The sequence below is a fragment of the Siphateles boraxobius genome, unplaced genomic scaffold, assembly GCF_051911475.1.
Source record: "Siphateles boraxobius isolate OS27281-9 unplaced genomic scaffold, OSU_SipBor_1 35, whole genome shotgun sequence".
In the NCBI taxonomy this organism is placed as follows: domain Eukaryota; kingdom Metazoa; phylum Chordata; class Actinopteri; order Cypriniformes; family Leuciscidae; genus Siphateles; species Siphateles boraxobius.
Genome location: NW_027508975.1, coordinates 2723159 through 2742976, shown reverse-complemented (window position 1 = coordinate 2742976; position 19818 = coordinate 2723159). Strand labels below are relative to the sequence as shown.

The following is a 19818-nucleotide window of genomic DNA, read 5'->3' as shown; positions in this document are numbered from 1 at the left end:
GACGAGAATACTTTTTGTGCGCAAAAACAAACAAAAATAACACCTTTATTTCAACTATTCATTTCCTTCTCTGTTGGCCTCGAGTCAGTTAACGTAGTGTGATTCCGTAGAGCTACGTCACACGTTGGCTCACTATTGGCCGACGCTGGTCATGTGGGTGATGCGTGTGACGTACAACAACAGAAGCGCTGCGCTGTTAAACTAGTGAACTCACTCGAGGCCCACATAGAAGGAAATTAATAGTTGAAATAAAGTCATTGTTTTAGTTGTTTTTGCGCACAAAAAGTATTCTCGTCGTTTGATAAACTTAAGATTGAGCCACTGTAGTCACTTGGACTATTTTAACGATGTCTTTAATAACTTTTCGGGGCCTGCAAGTTCAATCCCTCAAGAAGCCTATGGAGGAGTGATCCAGCTCTCAGATTTCATCAAAATATCTTAATTGGTGTTCCAAAGATGAACGAAGGTCTTACGAGGTTGGAACAACATGAGGGTGAGTAAATACTGACCGAATGTTCATTTTTGGGTGAACTATCCCTTTAACTCTCACTGTATTTTACCAGTGTCTAATGCTAAAATTGATGCATGTTATTTGTAATATTTTATTTTGATAACATGCAGGTTACAATAAAGATATGCTTTTATAAAACATTTATTAATCATCAAATTAGATACTTCAAAACAGTTTTAAAATTTCAAATTATGAAACAAATATCAATTACCTTACATTTATACTGCCATGTGCAAGACAGGGAACATAGGGAACATACTACAGAACTGATCCAGACAAAAACACCATACAGACTCTGGCTTGTTCTTCTATAGTTGATTAAACCACTAATATTCAATTCAATTAAATACAGTTTCAAACATAGAAAATATGATCTGAGTGTTGCTAGTTGCATACAAAGCATTCCTGCATAGGCATGGTATTATTAATAGAGCTTGGTGGAGTGTTGTCAGTTCTCTTCATGGAGGCCCACAAGCTTTGCACTTATTTCCCATAATCGCAGAGCAGCAAGATCATCTTTACCTTCAGGAGCGGGTTCCTTCAGCTTACAATCACTGTAAAAAGTGTTTTTAGAGAAATTACAATACAAAACCGTTACACTCATGAAGGCTTGGCTCATGTGAATATTAGTATTAAAGGGGTCCTATTATGCTTTCTTACATTTTCAACTCTCTTTAGTGTGTTATATGTTGCTGTTTGAGCACAACGTCACTCCAAAGGGAGTAAAGGCCTGTTCACACCAAGAATGATAACTATAAAAATAATAGCATTCACACCAGCGGACCATATCGTTTATTCTAATGGTGTGCGTGTCTGCCGCTTTAAATGCTTGAGCTAGTTACAGTAGGATGGATTCTGATTGGCTGTCGATGTTTTTATCGTTCATCAGCTGGATAAAATCGTTCTGAAGGTGATTCTTTCTCTGTGCCGTTATCGTTGTGGAGTGAACTTTGCTATTCTTTAATATTGAGAACGATTTTTAGAACTATGTCTTTATCGTTATCTTTATAGTTATCGTCATTGGTGTGAACGTGCCTTTTTTCTCTATATCAGTGCGCACTGTTTCTGAACTTCCTGAAACGCCTCCATAAACCTTATTCAGAGCAGTGCCATGACAGGTATGAAACTGAGGCTGTGAGGGATAGACTTGCCGTGTTTCCAATGGCCTCTGCTGTAAAAAGCTGTATAAATCTCCTAGATTACTTGCAATTTTCCACTGCTTATATTGTCGGGAGTTTTTTGTCAACTGAAATTTCTTGGAAAGAAATTTTTCAGTGTTGCATGAGCAGAACAATCGAAAAACACATAAAGTAACAGTACAGCCATTTGAAGATATGCATGTCTGTCCCTCACAGCCTCGCTTTCATTCCCATTAAAAATCAAAGATGACGCTGCTGTGAATAAGGTCTATTGTAGTCTTAAGATTACTTTCAGGAACGAACACATCACAATGTTCCTCATTTAAATATTTACCGCTATTTCCTGGTCGAGTTAGTTAGTAGTGTGTTGAAACTCGCAGTTATGTTAAGGGGCGTTACATTTCCCCAAACACGGTTGACCAATCACAACACATTAATCCAGCTGACCAATCAGAGCACATTCTGCTTTTCTTAGAGACAGGAACTAAACAGAGTGTTACTGACAGACTGGGAAGAAAGAAGCTGCAACAATGTCAAATATGTGTAAAATAAGGTGTTTTTTGAACATTCAAGCATGAAAACCTAATCTAGTAGAGCCCAAAATCAAAATCAAGGCATAATAGGCCCTCTTTAACAGCTCACCTGAAATAGCAGCCACTGTGAGATTCCAACCCCTCAGTAACCGCACAGTAGATGGACGTCTGAGCACCTTGTTTGGGGGTTTTCATCAGTAAACGAGCAGGAAAAGACAACAGGGCACTGAGCAGAGGGTAGCGGGTCTGCACATAACGTCCCAGTTCAGTGCGGATTACTCCAGGGTGAAGGGAGTACACAGTTACACCAGACCCTAATTAAAAACAGAGCAGGATTAAACAAGGCTAAAGTAGGGAAAATACAATATGCATTTGTAAAACAGCTTTTTGCAGCATTTTTTTTATGTTTGAACGTGATTGATGTACTGGGGATGATCGCACAAACCTCTAATCCTCCGTGCTAACTCACGAGTAAACAGCAGGTTGGCAAGTTTGCTCTGCCTGTAGCTGACCAGGGAATCGTACGGTGCCTTGTTGAAGTTAAGGTCATCAAAGTTGATCTTACCTATGAGAAAGATCATCGGACTGAAATATGTTGTTTGGATAAAAGTTTCATGCTTCTCTCCAATAATGTTTACAAATGACACAGAAGAGATGTATATATCATTACTTTATCGGTTATTGGTCAATGCAAGAACAAGTTTAGGTATTTAATTGTGAAAAAAGGGGCAAATGAGCATTTACAACATTTGCTCTCATCTAACATTCACTTAAAGTTCATTCCTTAAAAAACATGAATTATTTAATAACACTCTTTCCATTGCACAAAAGTTTCTTTAGATTTTTAAGAACTGATCACTGACAGATTCTTTATGGAACCCAAAAATGGTTCATCTATGACATCGCTGTGAAAAACCTTCTTTTGGGATATCTAAAAGGCATGATGTTAATAGGGGGTTTTACCTCCTTTGTGAGCAATACTGGATACATTGATAACTCGACTTGGACTAGACTTCTTCAGCATGTCCAGGAGCAGAACAGTCAGGAGGAAATGGCCCAAATGATTGACAGCAAACTGGGTTTCATAACCATCCTCAGTGAGGCTCTTAGGGCACATCATCACTCCTAGTATAGGTTTGTCAATACAAAATGTATAATATTTAACATACAGCACAGTGTGATTTGCTGATTAACTAATGAAGTCAAATGTCTCACCAGCGTTGTTAATAAGTATATCCAGTTGATCCTCAGTGGCAGTGTATTCATGCACAAACTGCCGTACGGAGAACAGAGATGCCAGGTTCAAGTGCCGAACTACTATGTTGCCATTTCCTGTAGATCTGCGAATCTCTGCTGCAGTCTTTTCTGCTTTTGAAAGATCTCGACAAGCCATCACAACCCGAGCCCCTGAAAAAAAAACCCAGAAAATATTCAGTCTGAGCTAAAATCCTCCAATATCTAGACTTTCTTTACTCTTAAAGATAAAGGTTCTTTATTGGCATTGATGGTTCGAAGAACCTTTAACATCCATGGAACCTTTCCATCGCTCAAAAGGTTCTTTATAGTGGAAAAAGGTTCTTTAGATTATTAAAATGTTATTCACAGAAAAGGGTTCTTTTAAGGACTGTTGCTGAAATCTTTGGGGAACCAAAAAGGGTGTGAAAACCCCTCTTTTAGAACCTTTATTTTTTAAGAATGCAGCGTTTACCTCTCATGGCCAAGTCATGTGCCGTCTCTTTTCCGATCCCAGTGTTGGCGCCAGTAATGACGACTGTCTTTCTATCCAGTCGCACGCGACAGCGGCACACTCCACCTGCAATCCATTTTCTCAGCAGAACCAAACCTATTTTTGAAGAAAATCCATTTGTGATAGAGCACATTCTTCCAGTCGAAACCAAGAAAATTCTATACATGGAGAAAATACAGACTTTTAAAGATCTAAACTGATCTGGTTGGAAGCACTGTTGGAGAGCTGGCTGTTGCCCTTTAGCAGATTTGATATCAAATCAATGAGATCCATAATTCAAAGGTCCATTTAAAAAAAAAAAAAAAATATATATATATATATATATATATATATATATATATATATATATTGGAATGTATACAATCGCTGTGAAAACAAATGACCAACCAAATCGAATTCTAATTAGAATAAGTCTTATTTTAGTATTACATTCTATTATAGTATTTACAAACCTTTTGAATTAGCTATTATTTTTAAATTTTCAGTTTTAGTAATTTAGTTATGTGCTTTTCTAAATATATCTATTTAGCCTTGATTTATTTTTATTTCAATTTTAGTTTAAGTCATTTTAGTACTTCAACTTATTTTATTTCCAGTTGTGTGTGTGTATATATATATATATATATATATATATATATATATATATAGTATATATATATAACTTATCAACAATCTATATATATATACAATATTTTTTGTAGTAAAAAAAACACAGCCTCTGAATTCTAATCTGTAATTCTGTTATCCCTTAAGCTACATCAAGTACCTCTTGAGCCACAACATTGTACCCTCTGAACAGTGCTGAAACTGTGCTGTTTATAATATTCTACAATACATATGGAAGAAATTGTATTAGTTCATAACTGACTGAAATGTTGTTTCAGCCCACAAAAAAGTTAGAATGAGAGGAAATTACATTATGTAACTTACTAATAGCTGTGACCGCAGTTACTGTGCCGTATTGGGCGAGACGATTTGCCTTCAGTTCCTCCCACATTTGTGTGGCTGCAGAGAGATGCATGTCATCCACTGTGATGCGCTTTCAGCTCTGCTTTCATTTTATTTTCTGTCATACAGTACTAAACTCTTTTCTTTGTTTATTAAAAAAGCTGTGGTTTCTAGTGCACGGCCACCATCGAGCTCAGTGCCAGCTAACACGTCTAATCACCCCGCGTTCAGGGCTGGGTTAAGGTTTTATAAGAAGATTAAGTCAAGATCATGTTAGATTCCATGGCTTACTGTCAGACAGAAATGCGAATAACAAAAACAATGTTCAAAACAATTTCCACTTCTATTGCAGATAATAGTAACGCAAGGCTTTTTATAAGAATCTAGTCTAAATTTAAGATGTGACTTAAATGGAGTCGGAGGCATTTAAATACAGCTTTCTACTATGTTAAGCTATAAAAGGTTTTTGAGGTATGTTGTATGGGTCATGTGGCCCTCCCTCCCTCTTATGGCCTTATTCAGTTGTTTGGCACTATTGTGGTGATTTTATTGTATTACCTGATCAGAAGTATTGGAATGTTTGGCAAGTCAGACAATTTTTTATTTATTTATTAAGTCCCAGGCTAAAAAAGGTTCCAGTTTATTTACTTGACTAGTGCAAGCAAGTGTGTGCAGCAGTGCATTTTTTTTCTGGGCTTTTTAGAATGATTGTTTATAAATATGGTCAGTGTTAAAATTAGCCTATGTTTTGTTTACCTACAACAATACACACAGTTTCATGACCTTAACGATGTGAATTTTGAAACTGCCTTGTTTTAAAACATAAAGTGCTAACAAATTGCTATAGCCTATACGTTTAAAAAAACAACAACACCAAAAGATTAAAATTTTACTTCTAAGGTAAGATTGTGGATAAGTTACTTTATGTTATAGAACAAAACAGATCTTAGAATGTTTTAAAATCAAAAAGGCCATTCTTAAAACTCCAATAGAAAAGGAATGTTCAAGAGGAAGCCATGTTCCAAAATGCTAATTGTGTTCATTTTTGTGGCAATTGCGAGTCAAAGTCAGAATTGTGAGATTGCTAGTTAGTTATAAAGTCATATTTGCGAGAAATAGTAAGTATTGCGACATATAAACTCGCACTACGAGAAAAAGAATTGTGAGATATAAACTCAATTCCGAGTTATAAAGTCAAAATTGCGAGATAAAAACTCGCATTTCCGAGTTATAAAGTCACAATTGTGAGATACTTAAGCTCGCAATTACGAGAAGAAACGTCAGAATTGTAAGACAAAAAGTTACAAAACCTTTTTTATTCTGTGGCGGAAACAAGCTTCAATAGATAGTATGCTATAAAAACATGGGTTCACTGCTAAAAACGTTAAAGCCTAACAACAAAACACCAACTCTTGTTTTATAAAAATCACAGAATTGTGTTGTTGTTGGAGAAACATGCTCGTTTTGCTTAATATTTGTTTTTAATATTAAAGAGTTGATGTTTCATTCGAGGAGCATTTGGGTAGAAACATTTCATGTTACGGCGTCAATAATGCATTCCTGTCTTCTAAACACCAGCCGCCATCTTGGAATTAATGAAAGCAGAGTGAAACGTAATGCGAAAAGAAAACGATTATGCGGGAAACTCTTAGTTCTGGCGCGAGACTAACATGCATTGACTACAAAGCCAATGTGTTTCTCCCAGTGATCGAATTTATGTTTATGTCGGCAACTCTGAGGCAGCGATGTTGGATCACTCCACTATTTAGCCGGTTAAGCAAGTGCAAACTGTTTAACGTAGTTTAACGTCGCTTATAAAACAAGCAAATCTGTGCAGCAGGTAGGATGACAATGGTGGACAATGATGCCAAAACAAAACATAATTCATGAACTAAATAATTTAATGTAGACGGTAATTAGCTTTAAAACGTTTATTGGAAATTATACTACAGGAAACTCTCCATATCGTAATATGCGTTTAATGTAACATTGACCCTTCGCATGCACTGGCATTACATTTTTTATTTGCCTGTGTTTATTACATATTGATCAATCACGGTCATCCCGCGTTTCTCACAAAATATCGCAACCAATCAGAGTGCAGGGAAACACGCGTGGAAGTGACGTTTTTAAATGTTTCGCCTACCACAGCGCGAGCAAAGAGGGGAAAACGTCTGCAGGACAGGGATCATTGTTTTTCCATCATGGCAAACCCCGCGAAGAATTACGGGAAATAACGCATTATAATTTTTTGTCCCGCATATGCAAATCTGTGCATGAGGTAAGACTTCCCTTTCTTCTTCCTAGAAACAACGCGTCGGTGTTTAAGTAACTAGTTGTTAAAAGTTGTGCAGTCAGGTAAAGGCTAGCCCTGTAGCTTTGAGTGCACAGCTGCATTGGCAGGATAAACATGCGTGCAGTAACGGTTAGCAGGGCGGGCTAATGTTAGCCTCTGTTATGGCGTTAAAAGGGGCTCAAGTTTATTATTATGACAGCTTGTAGATAATGAGGCAATAAGTTGGTTTAACGACCTATGCATATCCTTTTTTGCCAAAGTATGACAGAGAGTAAACAAATAAATGAACAGTGTTGGGTAAGTTACTCTAAAAAAGTAATTACTAGTTACATATTTGACAGTGTAGTTAGATTACTGTACTAATTACTCTCTCTAAAAAATATTGTATTATTAATAATTACTTTCTAAATCCCTTATCAAATAAGACCAGTTAGTTGAACAGACATGAAACTGCTCTTTTAATCCTGTCAAATAAATAATATAAAATTACATGCTCTATTCTTGAACTGATCAAAGTATTTAAAGGGAGAATGTTACATTAAAAACACATTTTAACATTAAATGTTGATGTGAAATCCAAAATTGTTTTATATTGTTCTATACCGTATTTAATTCAATTACATCAGAAGTAACTAATTAAATTACTGAAAAGTTCAGAGTAATCCCTTCCTTTACTTTTTCAAAGAAAAAAGTAAATGACAGTAATTAATTATTTAGTAATGCATTACACTCAACACTGTATATTAATTATTTTAACTTTGAGTTTGAAAGACCAGAGTCAAGAAAAAACACTGACAACTAAAATAATTCATATTTACAGGCATTTGTATAAACACATTTTTGGGAAAATAAGATCTTGTAACACATTTTCCAGACTTTAAATGTTATTGTTGATTAGAAGCTGTATTGCATATGACAAAATGATTTTCTATTTAATAATAATAATTTAATGTCAAATAGATAGATAGTATATGTTCAGCTACCCACTGGCCATATCCAACATAGTCTTGATAGGACAGGAGTGATGATGACACTGTAAGAAACACTTTTTGTTTACAGAAACATGGCAGATTCTGACCTTTACATGCAATGTGATGAAGATGATCTAGAGCCATGCCAGAGTATTACAGAAAACAGGGACCAGCGATATAACAAAGGTAAGTAATGTTTTTGTGGTAAAAACACTCATTATTATGTCTTAATGGAAGAGCATTTAATCATATAATAGGAACATGAATACAAATAAGTTGAATTCCTTTTGTTTTTATTTTTTTCATTAATTTAGTTACTGTAGTCCCATGTGGCAGTAGTGCACCAGCACAATCTGATGGCACCTCTAAACCGACATCAGGTACTACTGACCTCGTAAATCAAGCTGTGTCTTTGGCTTCTGGTAAGAAGGCATGCAATAAAGATTTAAACAATATTCCACTGCTAGTATGCAGAATTGACTTTCCAATAAGAGGCTTTCTTTCCATGTACCTAGTGGTCATTAGTGACCACACATATGCCACACTGAAAAAAACACACACATGCCACACTAACAAAAACACTGTTAAAAGAATAGCTGTGGGACTTCAGTGTGGAAAGAAACAAGTGTTTTGATTTGTTTTTACCTTTAGCTCCTGCTGTTACGTTACTGCCTAATGCTGTCCAGACAGGAGGCACACAGACTATCTACATCAGTGCACAGGTTTCACTTTTCTCTTTTACTATCAACAAGGCTTTTACCTTCTGTTTACATGGACATACTGTACCAAAGATGATGTATTTAAATGATGATCATCTGTTGTAGCCCAATCCAGGTCAGCCTCTGGGAGGCTCAATGGGATTGGGAAGTTTGGGAACATCACTTGGTTACATCTTGAATGGACAGCCTATTAGTTTTCTGACTGCTGGTAAGTCATTACTCAAAGCAGGTATTTAATTACACGGTTACTCCTTCCCAGACATATTTTGCAGGATGCATTCCTGAATTCTAAGCCGGTGTGAAAGAAAATTCACCCATGTATTTTCTAAATGCATGTTGAATACTCTATCTCATTGTGAACCATTCATCAATGCATATGTTTCATTTTTAAATTTTTTGACCACAAGATGTTTAATTATAACTCGATCTTCTTGTGAAAACGACAGACATCTCTCTGGTGACGCATGCTTGACTGCAGACAATCGTTTAAAAATGGTAAAAAAATAAAAATAAATGTAGTCTGCTTAAACGCCGCCCCTTTATTATAATCGACTGTAAGCTCTCATTCATTTGTGAGTGCAATGCCAAAATCTCTATCCAATTTACAAACAATGGATAGAAACAAGTTCCCGCCTTAGATTTTTGTGTTTTTACACTCGACACAATACAAAAGAAAAGGTTGCTACTTTCATTTCTTCATGAATTTAACATTAAAATGCACATGCAAATGATGAATGTTTGTGCGTCAGACATAAACACCAGCTCAAGAGTCTCCATTGTTCCAGACATCTGTTGCCATGCATTTAGTTTTCTTTATTTACGCATATGCTGCTCAAAAAAAATGTTTTAATTTTTATTGGAGCATTACTCATTTTGCTTTCTCTAACCTCTTCAGGTCAGACACCCCAGTTAATTTCTCCGCGGATGGTCACCCCAGGGAGTGCAGGACAGCAAACGACTCCTGGGAAACTATCTACATTGCAGATCCCTGTCACCTTGACCATCAATAACCCCTCAAACTTACAAAGCATCACCTCATCGGCCCCAGGAGTGTCCACTCTTAATGTGACCCCCTCCAACGTCCAACCAGCCACAGCTCCAGGTGACAATTTATACAGTGTTTACTTTTTATATTGTACATCCATTCTTAGTTCATTTACATGTCTGTTTTATTTACATTTTGTTTACCTTGATAGGTGCAACAATTAAAGTTATAAAGTTTACGAAGCTTGCTGGAGCACCTGCAGCTTCTGGTCAAGTAGTGAGTTCACTAGTGCAGCCCAGCAAAACCTTCACAATCCAAAACAATATAACAAACAGAGCTCCAGCCCCGTTCCTGTCTGGTGGGCTGTCTCAGCCTGTGAGACCTCAAGCGCAGTTCTTTGCCCCTCCTCCTGCCACAACAACTAACGGTCAGGCCAGGATTTGTTTTTACCCTCCTATTTTTCCGTTTTTAATTGCTGTATTGAAGTGTTGTTGTTTTAGATGTTGTTGATATCAGCTTATTGATTAAACATCATTGATTGATTGACATCATTTATGTGTTGTAGAGCTGCACGATTAATCTTTAACAGATCGCAGTCTTGATTTAAACACTCGCTTAACCTTATTAAGGATTATTTCACATCAAAATGATAATTTCCTGATAATTTACTCACCCCAATGCCATCCAAGATGTTTGTCTTTCTTCAGTGGAAAGAAATAAAGTTTTTTGAGGAAAACATTTCAGGATTTTTCTCCACACAATGGACTTTACTGTTCACCAACATGTTGAAGTCGAAATCAGTGCAGTTTCAAATGGCCCTTAAAGTGCTTCAAAGGTCTCTGCACGATCCCACCTGAGGAATGGGGTCTTATCTAGCGAAACAATCGGTCATTTTCTAAACAAAATAAAAATGTATATAATTTTTAACCACAATTGTTCATCTTCTCTGCATTACATAATCATGCTGGAAAGGTCAAGTGGAAGTACCGCCCCATTGTTTACAAGCGTGGAGAAATGTTGTACAGACAAATTTTACTGTATGTTGAATGACATATTTATGTCTTTGTGTCAGTTTATTGTTTAAAATGGTCCTTTCGTGTGCATATCCTGGATGTTTAAAACAATGGGGCGGTACTTCCACTTGACCTTTCCAATGTGATGACGTATTATTATTTCTGTTACAGTAATTCAAATGATAACTGAAGTACTGGGATAAAAGTTGATCGTTTTGATATAAACACTAATGTTCACGGTAGGGATCAAAAATAGAGAAAATCGACTTTTGAAAGTAACTTGATGCTTCAAATAAAGGTTGTATCATTACATTGTTACATCAGTAGGGCTGTATCATTCACTCAAGCGATTCATTCAAAAACTCTCGTCCAGTAATGAAAGAAATTAAGTATTAATGAGTGATTAATTGAATTGTACATTCAAACCAGTTTAAAAAAATTAATTAGAATTAATTTCATTTTTTTTAATAGACTACAGCAATTAATATTTTGTCAGAACCTCTAGTAAATGACATGCTACTTTTAGTTGTCTATTCAGAAATGTGGAAAAATTGGATATCTATTTTCAACAAAAACAAATTGTGATTCTCAATTTATCCAGAATCGTGCAGCTCTAATGTGTTTAAAGTAATTGTTCACTCAAATAAAAATCCGGTCATCATTTACTTGTTAAGATTTCTCTTAAGATTTCTCTTTATAATACAAACTGACATTTTTAATGAAAATTGCCATTCACCCAAAACTTTGGCACATCAAATAGTTCATAAAGGAATCCATATGAATTGAGCGGTTCACTCTAAGCTTTTGGCTGTACTTGCTTGACGTGCAAGAAAAACTAAATTGATTCCTGTGAACTTTTTGAAGCATTAAAGTTTTGGTGGAATGGACTTTCAATGAAGGGACAGAAATATCTCAGGTTTTGTTAGAAGTATTTTCATTTTAAAAGATGAAGGAAAGTTGTGGATTTGGAGCAACATGAAGGTAATTGAGTAATTGTAGAAGTAATTGATGACAGAATTTTAATTTTTGGGTGAACTATCCCTTTATGAGGTCTTCGAGAAGGGATTGATGTGGAGTATCTTTGTCCTACAGCATTGAAAAGGGCCTCCAGTTCTTCGAATTTCTGTGTCCGCTGTAAAGCCGTTTACCAAAAGAGTCAGTCCCTCCGCGGATACTTCTGTGTAAGTTTTTACTCTTACACTTTTTAGATTAAATGCCTACAAAAAACGATATACAGAACCTTTCTTGGTTAAGAACCTTTTGTTTTGGTGGTCTTTAAATCTTTCGCCAAGGTCTGACTCATGTCCATTCATCTTCTTCCCCATTTTCAGCAATGCAATCAAGATCTTGTCAAGAGCATCAAGGATCTGAAGGCCCAAACCAGAAAAAGGTTCAAGCGGCCGAGTGACACAACCCAGTCAAAACCCGCCACATCTGAGTCAGTTTCCTTCTCCTCGTCCTCAGAAACGTCTCTCAAACACGTCACCACTTCTGAGATACCCGAGGGAGTGCCTAGTCCTCGCTCTGGAGATTTCGATGACCAGGGCAGAATGATCATGCTAGTTGAAGACTTCTTCTATGGGCAGCACCCTGGCCAGCCTGCATCATTAAGAACCAATTCAGAAATCATCTCAATGAAATGCCAACTTTGTGAGAAGAAGGTGAAGGGCAACATCAAGTAAGTTGGTTTTCAGATTAGTTTTTGAGGGGTGTTGTTGGTATCGATAGATTTGTTCATTCTTCAACTCTCATTTTAAAGGATGATGAACCACATGAAACACCACATGGAGTTGGATCATCAAACAGGAGAAGTAGAGTATCATAATATGTGCCAGCATTGCTACAGAAACTTTTCAACACCCTTCGATCTGCAGTGCCACGTTGAGGCAGTTCATAACAAAGCAGAGTCCTCAAGTGAGTCTATACTTCTAGAATGATATATCATCAACCTAGTTCTTGACAAACATATGAAATAGTTTTAATCCATTGTTGATGCATGAGTTGATAATATTTGACTGGCAGTATTTTTTTTCCAGCTTAAAGAGGGCCTATAATGCCCTTTTATAGTCGTGATTTTGTTTTGGGGCTCTACTAGAATCGGTTTTCATGGTTGAGTGTAAAAAAAACCCCAAATTTTTCACATATTTGACATTACAACTCTCTTCCCCAGTCTGTCAGTAACGCTCTGTTTAGTTCCTGTCTCTATGAAGCCCCTCCTTCCTAAAAGCACAATGTGCTCTGAATGGTCAGCTGGGTCAGTGTCTTGTGATTGGTCGACCGCTTCGAGCTTGATTCGAAAATGTCACACCTCTTATGTTAACCACAACTTTCAACTCACTACTTACTAACTCAACCAGGCCGCGCTCCTTTATTTTGCTCATGACTTGGGCGGGAATTATTTAAATGAGGAATATTTTGGAGGTGTTTGTTGTTGTACAATGGAGGCGTTTCAGGGAGTTCAGAAACAGTGACTCTGATATAGAGAATAACTCCTGCTGGAGGGACTTTGTGCTTTGTAACTTTGCAGAACTTTTCATGCCCAAACAGCAACATTATACAATAAAAAGGGCACAATAGGCATCCTATTTAAAATATTTAATTCTGCTTTACAGAAGTGTGCAAGATCTGTGAGTGGTCCTTTGAGAACGAACCCCTTTTTCTGAACCACATGAAACAGGCGCACAAGCCTGGTGAGATGCCCTACATGTGTCAGGTAACTTTGTGTATAAGTGATTCATGTCATTCAAGTTTTGTCTTGAAAACATTTGTGTAAATCAATTACACTTGTGTACTTTTTGCTCCTCAGGTGTGCGAGTTCAGATCCTCTTTCTACCAAGATGTTATAAGCCACTTCAAAGAGCAGCACAAGGACACCTGTATCTTAATGTGTCCCTACTGCTTAAAAGTATTTAGGTCTTATATCGGCTTCCAGTTGCACTACACTAGACACCAGGTAAAGTATATCCTTAGCACTAAACAGTTGCAGCTCAGAGGGTTTTTAATGATAAATAATAATGATTTAATATCTCAACACTTATTAATATGGAAAGATGTTTTCACTTTTTACATTTCCAGCTCATAAACTAATGCTTTACTGCGATTTGCCCTTAGGGATGGACAAGATATAATTTGTGTAGAGCTCATTTAATCAATTATTTGATTGATTAATCGATTGATTATTCATCAAAATGAAAAATTTTTGATTAATATTTAACTGTGCATGGTTATGTCCTCTATTTTTACATTTAGATTCCCTTCATCTAATGGTTAATGCTTGAACACTGATAATTTAATATCACAATCTCATAACGAATAACTGTACATAGTAAAGTTTGATGTCTACATAGTTTAGTGTTTTCTGTAAATAACACAAAACGCTATGAAAGTTCTTTTATCTGTCAATGTGTCAGAAGGCTTCTTTATCAGTCCTATTAAAGTTGGTGTTTATTCGTCCAGAAAAGAACAGCACATCATTGTGGCCGATGCCGACTTCAATTCATTCATGACAAGGACAAGTGGAAACACAGACACAGGTTTCACAGGACATGTGTCAAACCCAAGCAATTGGAGGGCCTCACGCCTGGTACTAAGGTAAGAGACTCCCAGTCATATATATACGGCTTGTTTATTGCTTATTTGATGGCCTTACCATTTACCCCTCTGTTTCAGGTAACTATCCGAGCTTATGCTGACAGTACTGACAACAGAGATCAATTAGGAGCACCTTCATTGAAGACTTGCTCCAGCGCCACATCAACAACTCAAGCATCTCAAAATGTCACCAATAAAGTCATTCCTGTCAAGAAAAAGCCAGTGGAAAGCATGATGGAGCTAATGGTCAAGTTTGAGAGTCAATGGTGAGTATGATCTATATTTTCTCTTTGCAGTTTTTTGCATTTATTGAAATTTTTTTCTTCTGACCATCATATTGTTCTTCCAGCAAGCCAACAGAAAAACACTACTGCATGGAATGCACTTATGACATTCCATATTTTTCCAACCATTTCCCCACCTATGTGAGCTGTTCCCTCTGCCGATACTGTACTTGCTGTTCCAGAGCTTATGCCAATCACATGATCAGGTGAAAATCTTTAGATTTTTACAGTTTGTGTGACAATGTCCATTCCTTTTTTGTTGTTGTTTAAATGATAATGTCATATATTGATTATCTGCTGATGGATTGATTATTTATATAAGATTTATTGATATTAGTTAATATTATGTAATATTTAATTGTGCATGGTCATTTCCCTTATTTTTACATTTAGATTACCTTTGCCTATTGGTAAAAAAAATCAATTGCGTAACACTATTTTAGGGTCCAATTCTCAATATTAGCTATTTGCTTATTAGCATGCTAATATCACTAGGATATTGGCTGTTTATAAGTACTTCTAAAGCACATATTAATGCTTTATTCTACATCCCTTAATCCCACCCAATACCTAAACTGCCTACTAACTATTAATTAGCAGTAATTAGGAGTTTGAGGCTAAAGTCATAGTTAATTCAGTTTTTTGTTATTCAGTTAGTTAGAATTGGTCACCAATCTAAACTGTGACCAAAAATTAACTTTAAATTTCACAGTTTGTGAGGTGTTGAGTGTTTGCTCATTTCTCCCTCATCTTTATTTGCAGTGTACATGTTCCACGGAAAAGCACCAGAAAATATATTACCCTTTACAAACCCTGCCCAAAGTAAGACCTGAGTTTTTTCCCCTCCTCTTGCTCTACCATGATTGATAATTGAAGTAAAATTACATGCAATGAAAAAATGTTTGCAGGAAGGGGAGGCTAAACTGTATCACATGTAGATACAAAACTCGGGTTGGAGATTCGATGGCCAAACATCTAGCTGACAATCCTAAACATCAAGCAAGCCGGTGCACCTTGCGGGGTAAGTTATTCATTTATGTCTAAAAATCTTTTCGACGATGAAAAGTCGAGCACTTAATAATGATGCTATCACTAACATTTTATTAATAATAATCCTTTTGTTTCAGAAGGATTTTCACGTGGCTATAAAAGGTAAGTTGATTTTCGCTTATTTTTCACTCAAAAATCTAAATTCTATCATTTACTCCCTCATGTTGGTTTAAACCCGTGAGTCTTTCTTTCTTGGTGGAAGATAAAAGAAGATATTTTAAAGTGTCTTCAGTTTTCTTTTCCCCCATATAATTAAAGTCAGTGGGGTCCAGTGTTTTTGGACCCCATTGACTTTCATTGTATGATCAAAAGCATTCTTCAGAATATCAGTAACCCTTAATATCGGTAACACAATAAGGTTAATTGATTAACATTAGTTAACTACCTTAGTTAACATGAACTAAGAATGAACAATACTTCTTCAGCATTTATTCATCTCAGTTAATATTAATTTCAACATTTACTAATACGTTATTAAAATCAAGGGTTGTATTTGTTAACATTAGTTAATGCACTGTGAACTAACAAGAACAATGAACAATGTATTTTTATTAACTAACATGAATAAATACTGTAACAAATGTTTTGCTCTTTGTTAGTTCATGTTAATTAATAGATTAACTAATGAACCTTATTGTAAAGTGTTACCAGAATATCTTCATTTACAGAAAGTTGTACAGGTTTGGAACATGAGGGTGAGTAAATGATGACAGGACAAGAATCCTTAATGGGATAGTTTAGTTTAACTCAAGGAAAAGGCTGTAGGAACTGAATTTATGTAGAGCTCATAAAAGCAATTAAAAATGCTAGAGATTTAACCTCCTGTTTAGCAGAAGAGGTAACTTACAAATTACTGTCATTGTAGATTTGTCTTCATCCCAACGGACCTACTCCGAGGAGGTCAGATACTCAACAACGCGTTTTTCTTGCCTTTGCAAGTGAAGCAAGTGGTCATGAGTTCATTTCCTCTGCCCTCTAAACCCCTTCCTCGACCCAGCTACACAATAACACTGCCTGCTAGTCCCGCTCGCACAGTGTCCTTTCCAATTCAGGTTCAACCTATTGAACAAAGTGCCATTCCAGACAAAAAATGTGCGGTCAAACCAGATGCTTCGAAGCAAACTCCAAACGGAGGGCTTTCTAAAGCCGACACAGGACGTACAGTGGAGAACACGCTTTCCGTAGCTCAGCTGAAAGTTGTTCTGTACGCTCTCTGCTGTGGAGTCCCACAGGCCGCCAATCACTTCGACACTCCACCGGAAGATGTCCAGTCGTTGCTCTTGAAGCGTCAGCGTCAGATTGAGCCCTCGAGAAGCAGAGAACTCTTGATGCCACAGGCAGCCGATAGGTTAGTCGAATGGGTGCTATGCCAACGTGAGCAACAGCTACCTATCGATGAAGCTAATCTGTTCGACTTCATGAGCAGTCATGGAGCGCAGGATATCTCTTACGACTCGGCGGTTGATTTCTTGCTACGCCACGATCTGGGCTTGCAGGCATTCGCCACATCCAGCAAGTTGCTACCGAATAGATCCCAGGATCTAGAGCGTTCCTTCAGCAGCTTTCTGAAAAAGCAAGTCATTTCGCAAACATTTAGACTATCTTCTATGGGCGCCATGGATGAGCTTTCCATATTTATAGATATGGAGCAGCTGGATGAAACCTCTGCGGATTCGTCGTCCATGTTGTCGGCTTTTAAGTTGATGGGCACCACAAATCCACTCATAGAGCTTCTGTTCACGGCCCTGGCTGATGGGACCCCATTATCCACCATGCTTTTCCTCAGAGGCGAACCTCTCAAGCCAGATGCACATTCCTTACCAGACTTCATCATCCTGGAGGCTAGACCAGAAGGGTTCACGGATGAAGAAAGACTACAGCTTTGGTTGGAGAAGGTGTGGTGTCGGCATGTCAAACCTAGATCTGGAGGCAAAGGGTTGCTGATAATTGACACGTACAAAGGCCACACGTCTGATGAGTTTTTGGCAGCGCTCAACAGCACAAACACTCTTCCAGGTTTGATCCCTCGCAGTTGCTCTCGTCGTCTGCAGCCCCTGGAGGCCTGCATGGGGCCTGTGTTACGAGAGTTTCTGCAGGCTCGATGGAGCGAGCATGTGACGACGGCGCCACAGGAACTGGTTGGAGCCAAACCAGCAGACCTTGCCCATCTTCTCTCTCGCTGGCTTGTCGAGCTACTGGATGTCCTTAAAGCAGAGCCCAAGCTCCTTTTCCGCTCTTTCGATCGGGTTTTGAGCTCAAACCCAGAGGTGACGTCCGACGAACCTTCAGAGCTCGTGCGGAGTCTCACTGAAGCTCTCCTGGTCAGCAAATTGCAAAGAGATAAAGTTGAGCAGAAAGCTGAGACCTCCGGTGTTGTTTCTGTAGAATCCTCTCCGCAGTCCAGCATGATTTTTTTGAAAAAGATGTTTGAGAAAGACAGCGATTTGGAGTCGTTCCATGGTTTTGAGGATTCAGAAATAATTGAACATGAAGTTATCATATAAAAGGAATCGTTGCAAGCGTTTTGTGTGCCTTCTGCTGATGATTTTATTTTTGGAGAATTAAATGTTGGTCATTGCTTGCATATGTCTATATGGTGCATATGTAAATATTTTTTTTGCATTAATGGGTGCTAAAGATCCCTAGTTTGAAGTCCTCTCTAGTTAAAGGGTTAGTTCACCCAAAAATGAAAATTAAGTCATTAATTACTCACCCCCATGCTGTACCAACCCCGTAAGACCTTCGTTCATCTTCGGAACACAAATGAAGATATTTTTGATTAAATCTGAGAGCTGGATCACTGCTACATAGGCTGCCAGAGGGAATGAAACTTGACGGCCCAGAAAGTCATTAAAGAACATGTTTAAATAATCCATGTGCCTACAGTGGCTCAACTATAAGTTTATCAAGCGACGAGACTACTTTTTTCCCGAAAAAAAAAACATAATAACGACTTTATTCGACTATTCCTTTTCATTCCTTGTGGGCCTGAGACGAGAGTTCAAGAGATTTCCACGACGCATGCGCGAGAACTGAACAAGAAGTATTAGAAGAAGAACGTCCTCTTCTCAGTTCTCGCGCATGCGTCGTGGAAATCTCTTGAACTCTCGTCTCAGGCCCACAAGGAAGAAAAGGAATAGTCGAATAAAGTCGTTATTATGTTTTTTTTTTCGGGAAAAAAGTATTCTCGTCGCTTGATAAACTTATAGTTGAGCCACTGTAGGCACATGGAATATTTAAACATTTTCTTTAATGACTTTCTGGGCCGTCAAGTTTCATTCCCTCTGGCAGCCTATGTAGCAGTGATCCACCTCTCAGATTTAATCAAAAATATCTTCATTTGTGTTCCGAAGATGAACGAAGGTCTTACGGGGTTGGTACAGCATGGGGGTGAGTAATTAATGACTTAATTTTCATTTTTGGGTGAACTAACCCTTTAAGGCTTCGATTGATCTTTGAACTACTTATGTGCAACTTTTTACACCTTATGGTTTAGTTTATCACTGTTTTCCTTCACATCAGGTTTGATCTGTTATAATGTGCATAAATGTAAATAGAAATGATTTGAAATCATTACCCACTATATTTAGGATTATACTGTAACATACTTGATTCATGTTAATAAACACTTTAATTGGCATGTCATTTAAGCAGTGTTTTTTTTCCTTAACAAGCATGGGTTGTCTTTTAATGGTATTTTAGTTAATCTCGCAAAATCGGACCAATACAGTCAGTTTATACACGCATTGTATGCTGTACTGATATGCATTTTTGTATACTTTTTTTTTTTAGCATAACTGCCTAAAACCTTTTTCACATGCACCTCTTAATCACAGGTAGCTGTATATTATTATCCTATTTGTGACAATGGTCACATGACAAATTATGTATCATGTGCTTACGGTGGTGTTTTTAAAAATGTAATAAAATGTGAATGTTTTATTCCACTGCTGGCTGGCAGGCTAGTATTTCTGGCCATTTTTGCTTGTTCTGACCACAAAATGTTTTATTAGTATTGTATTTTTATATTT

At 37.2% G+C, this 19818-nt stretch overlaps 2 protein-coding genes across 5 annotated transcripts; one reads left to right on the top strand and one right to left on the bottom strand.

The window, feature by feature from the left end:
* Window positions 1–638: 638 nt before the first annotated feature.
* On the bottom strand, window positions 639–5099 carry crdh (cone RDH). The gene is made up of 7 exons (XM_077195936.1): window positions 4861–5099; window positions 3892–4026; window positions 3399–3590; window positions 3147–3308; window positions 2629–2748; window positions 2293–2497; window positions 639–1065 (listed from the first exon to the last, which is right to left on the bottom strand). The coding sequence occupies exons 1-7, from the start codon at window positions 4949–4951 to the stop codon at window positions 960–962; spliced, it is 1011 nt and encodes a 336-aa protein (XP_077052051.1). The 5' UTR covers window positions 4952–5099; the 3' UTR covers window positions 639–959.
* Window positions 5100–7018: 1919 nt separating this feature from the next.
* pogza (pogo transposable element derived with ZNF domain a) lies at window positions 7019–19734 on the top strand. 4 transcript variants are annotated; one of them, XM_077195930.1, is made up of 20 exons: window positions 7019–7159; window positions 8234–8331; window positions 8460–8525; window positions 8797–8867; window positions 8970–9072; window positions 9760–9966; window positions 10061–10276; window positions 11955–12043; window positions 12194–12540; window positions 12622–12776; window positions 13475–13575; window positions 13669–13815; window positions 14319–14453; window positions 14532–14719; window positions 14803–14943; window positions 15500–15559; window positions 15646–15758; window positions 15868–15889; window positions 16653–18457; window positions 19229–19734. In XM_077195930.1, the coding sequence occupies exons 1-19, from the start codon at window positions 7155–7157 to the stop codon at window positions 18289–18291; spliced, it is 3903 nt and encodes a 1300-aa protein (XP_077052045.1). In that variant the 5' UTR covers window positions 7019–7154; the 3' UTR covers window positions 18292–18457; window positions 19229–19734. The 4 variants fall into 4 exon arrangements, with proteins under 4 accessions (XP_077052045.1, XP_077052042.1, XP_077052041.1 ...); XM_077195927.1 differs by having other exon boundaries at window positions 8460–8567; XM_077195926.1 differs by having other exon boundaries at window positions 7021–7159; window positions 8460–8567; window positions 15865–15889.
* The last annotated feature ends 84 nt before the right edge of the window (window positions 19735–19818 follow it).

Excerpts from the sequence above, each read along its gene's own strand:
- crdh (XM_077195936.1), bottom strand. The coding sequence starts at position 4,951 with ATGCATCTCTCTGCAGCCACACAAATGTGGGAGGAACTGAAGGCAAAT. Across the intron at positions 4,027-4,860 it reads AACTGCGGTCACAGCTATTA|GTTTGGTTCTGCTGAGAAAA; the intron begins GTAAGTTACATA and ends CTTCAAAAATAG. Across the intron at positions 2,498-2,628 it reads GTTAGCACGGAGGATTAGAG|GGTCTGGTGTAACTGTGTAC; the intron begins GTTTGTGCGATC and ends GTTTTTAATTAG.
- pogza (XM_077195926.1), top strand. Across the intron at positions 12,541-12,621 it reads AAGGTGAAGGGCAACATCAA|GATGATGAACCACATGAAAC; the intron begins GTAAGTTGGTTT and ends CTCATTTTAAAG. Across the intron at positions 14,944-15,499 it reads TATGCCAATCACATGATCAG|TGTACATGTTCCACGGAAAA; the intron begins GTGAAAATCTTT and ends CTTTATTTGCAG.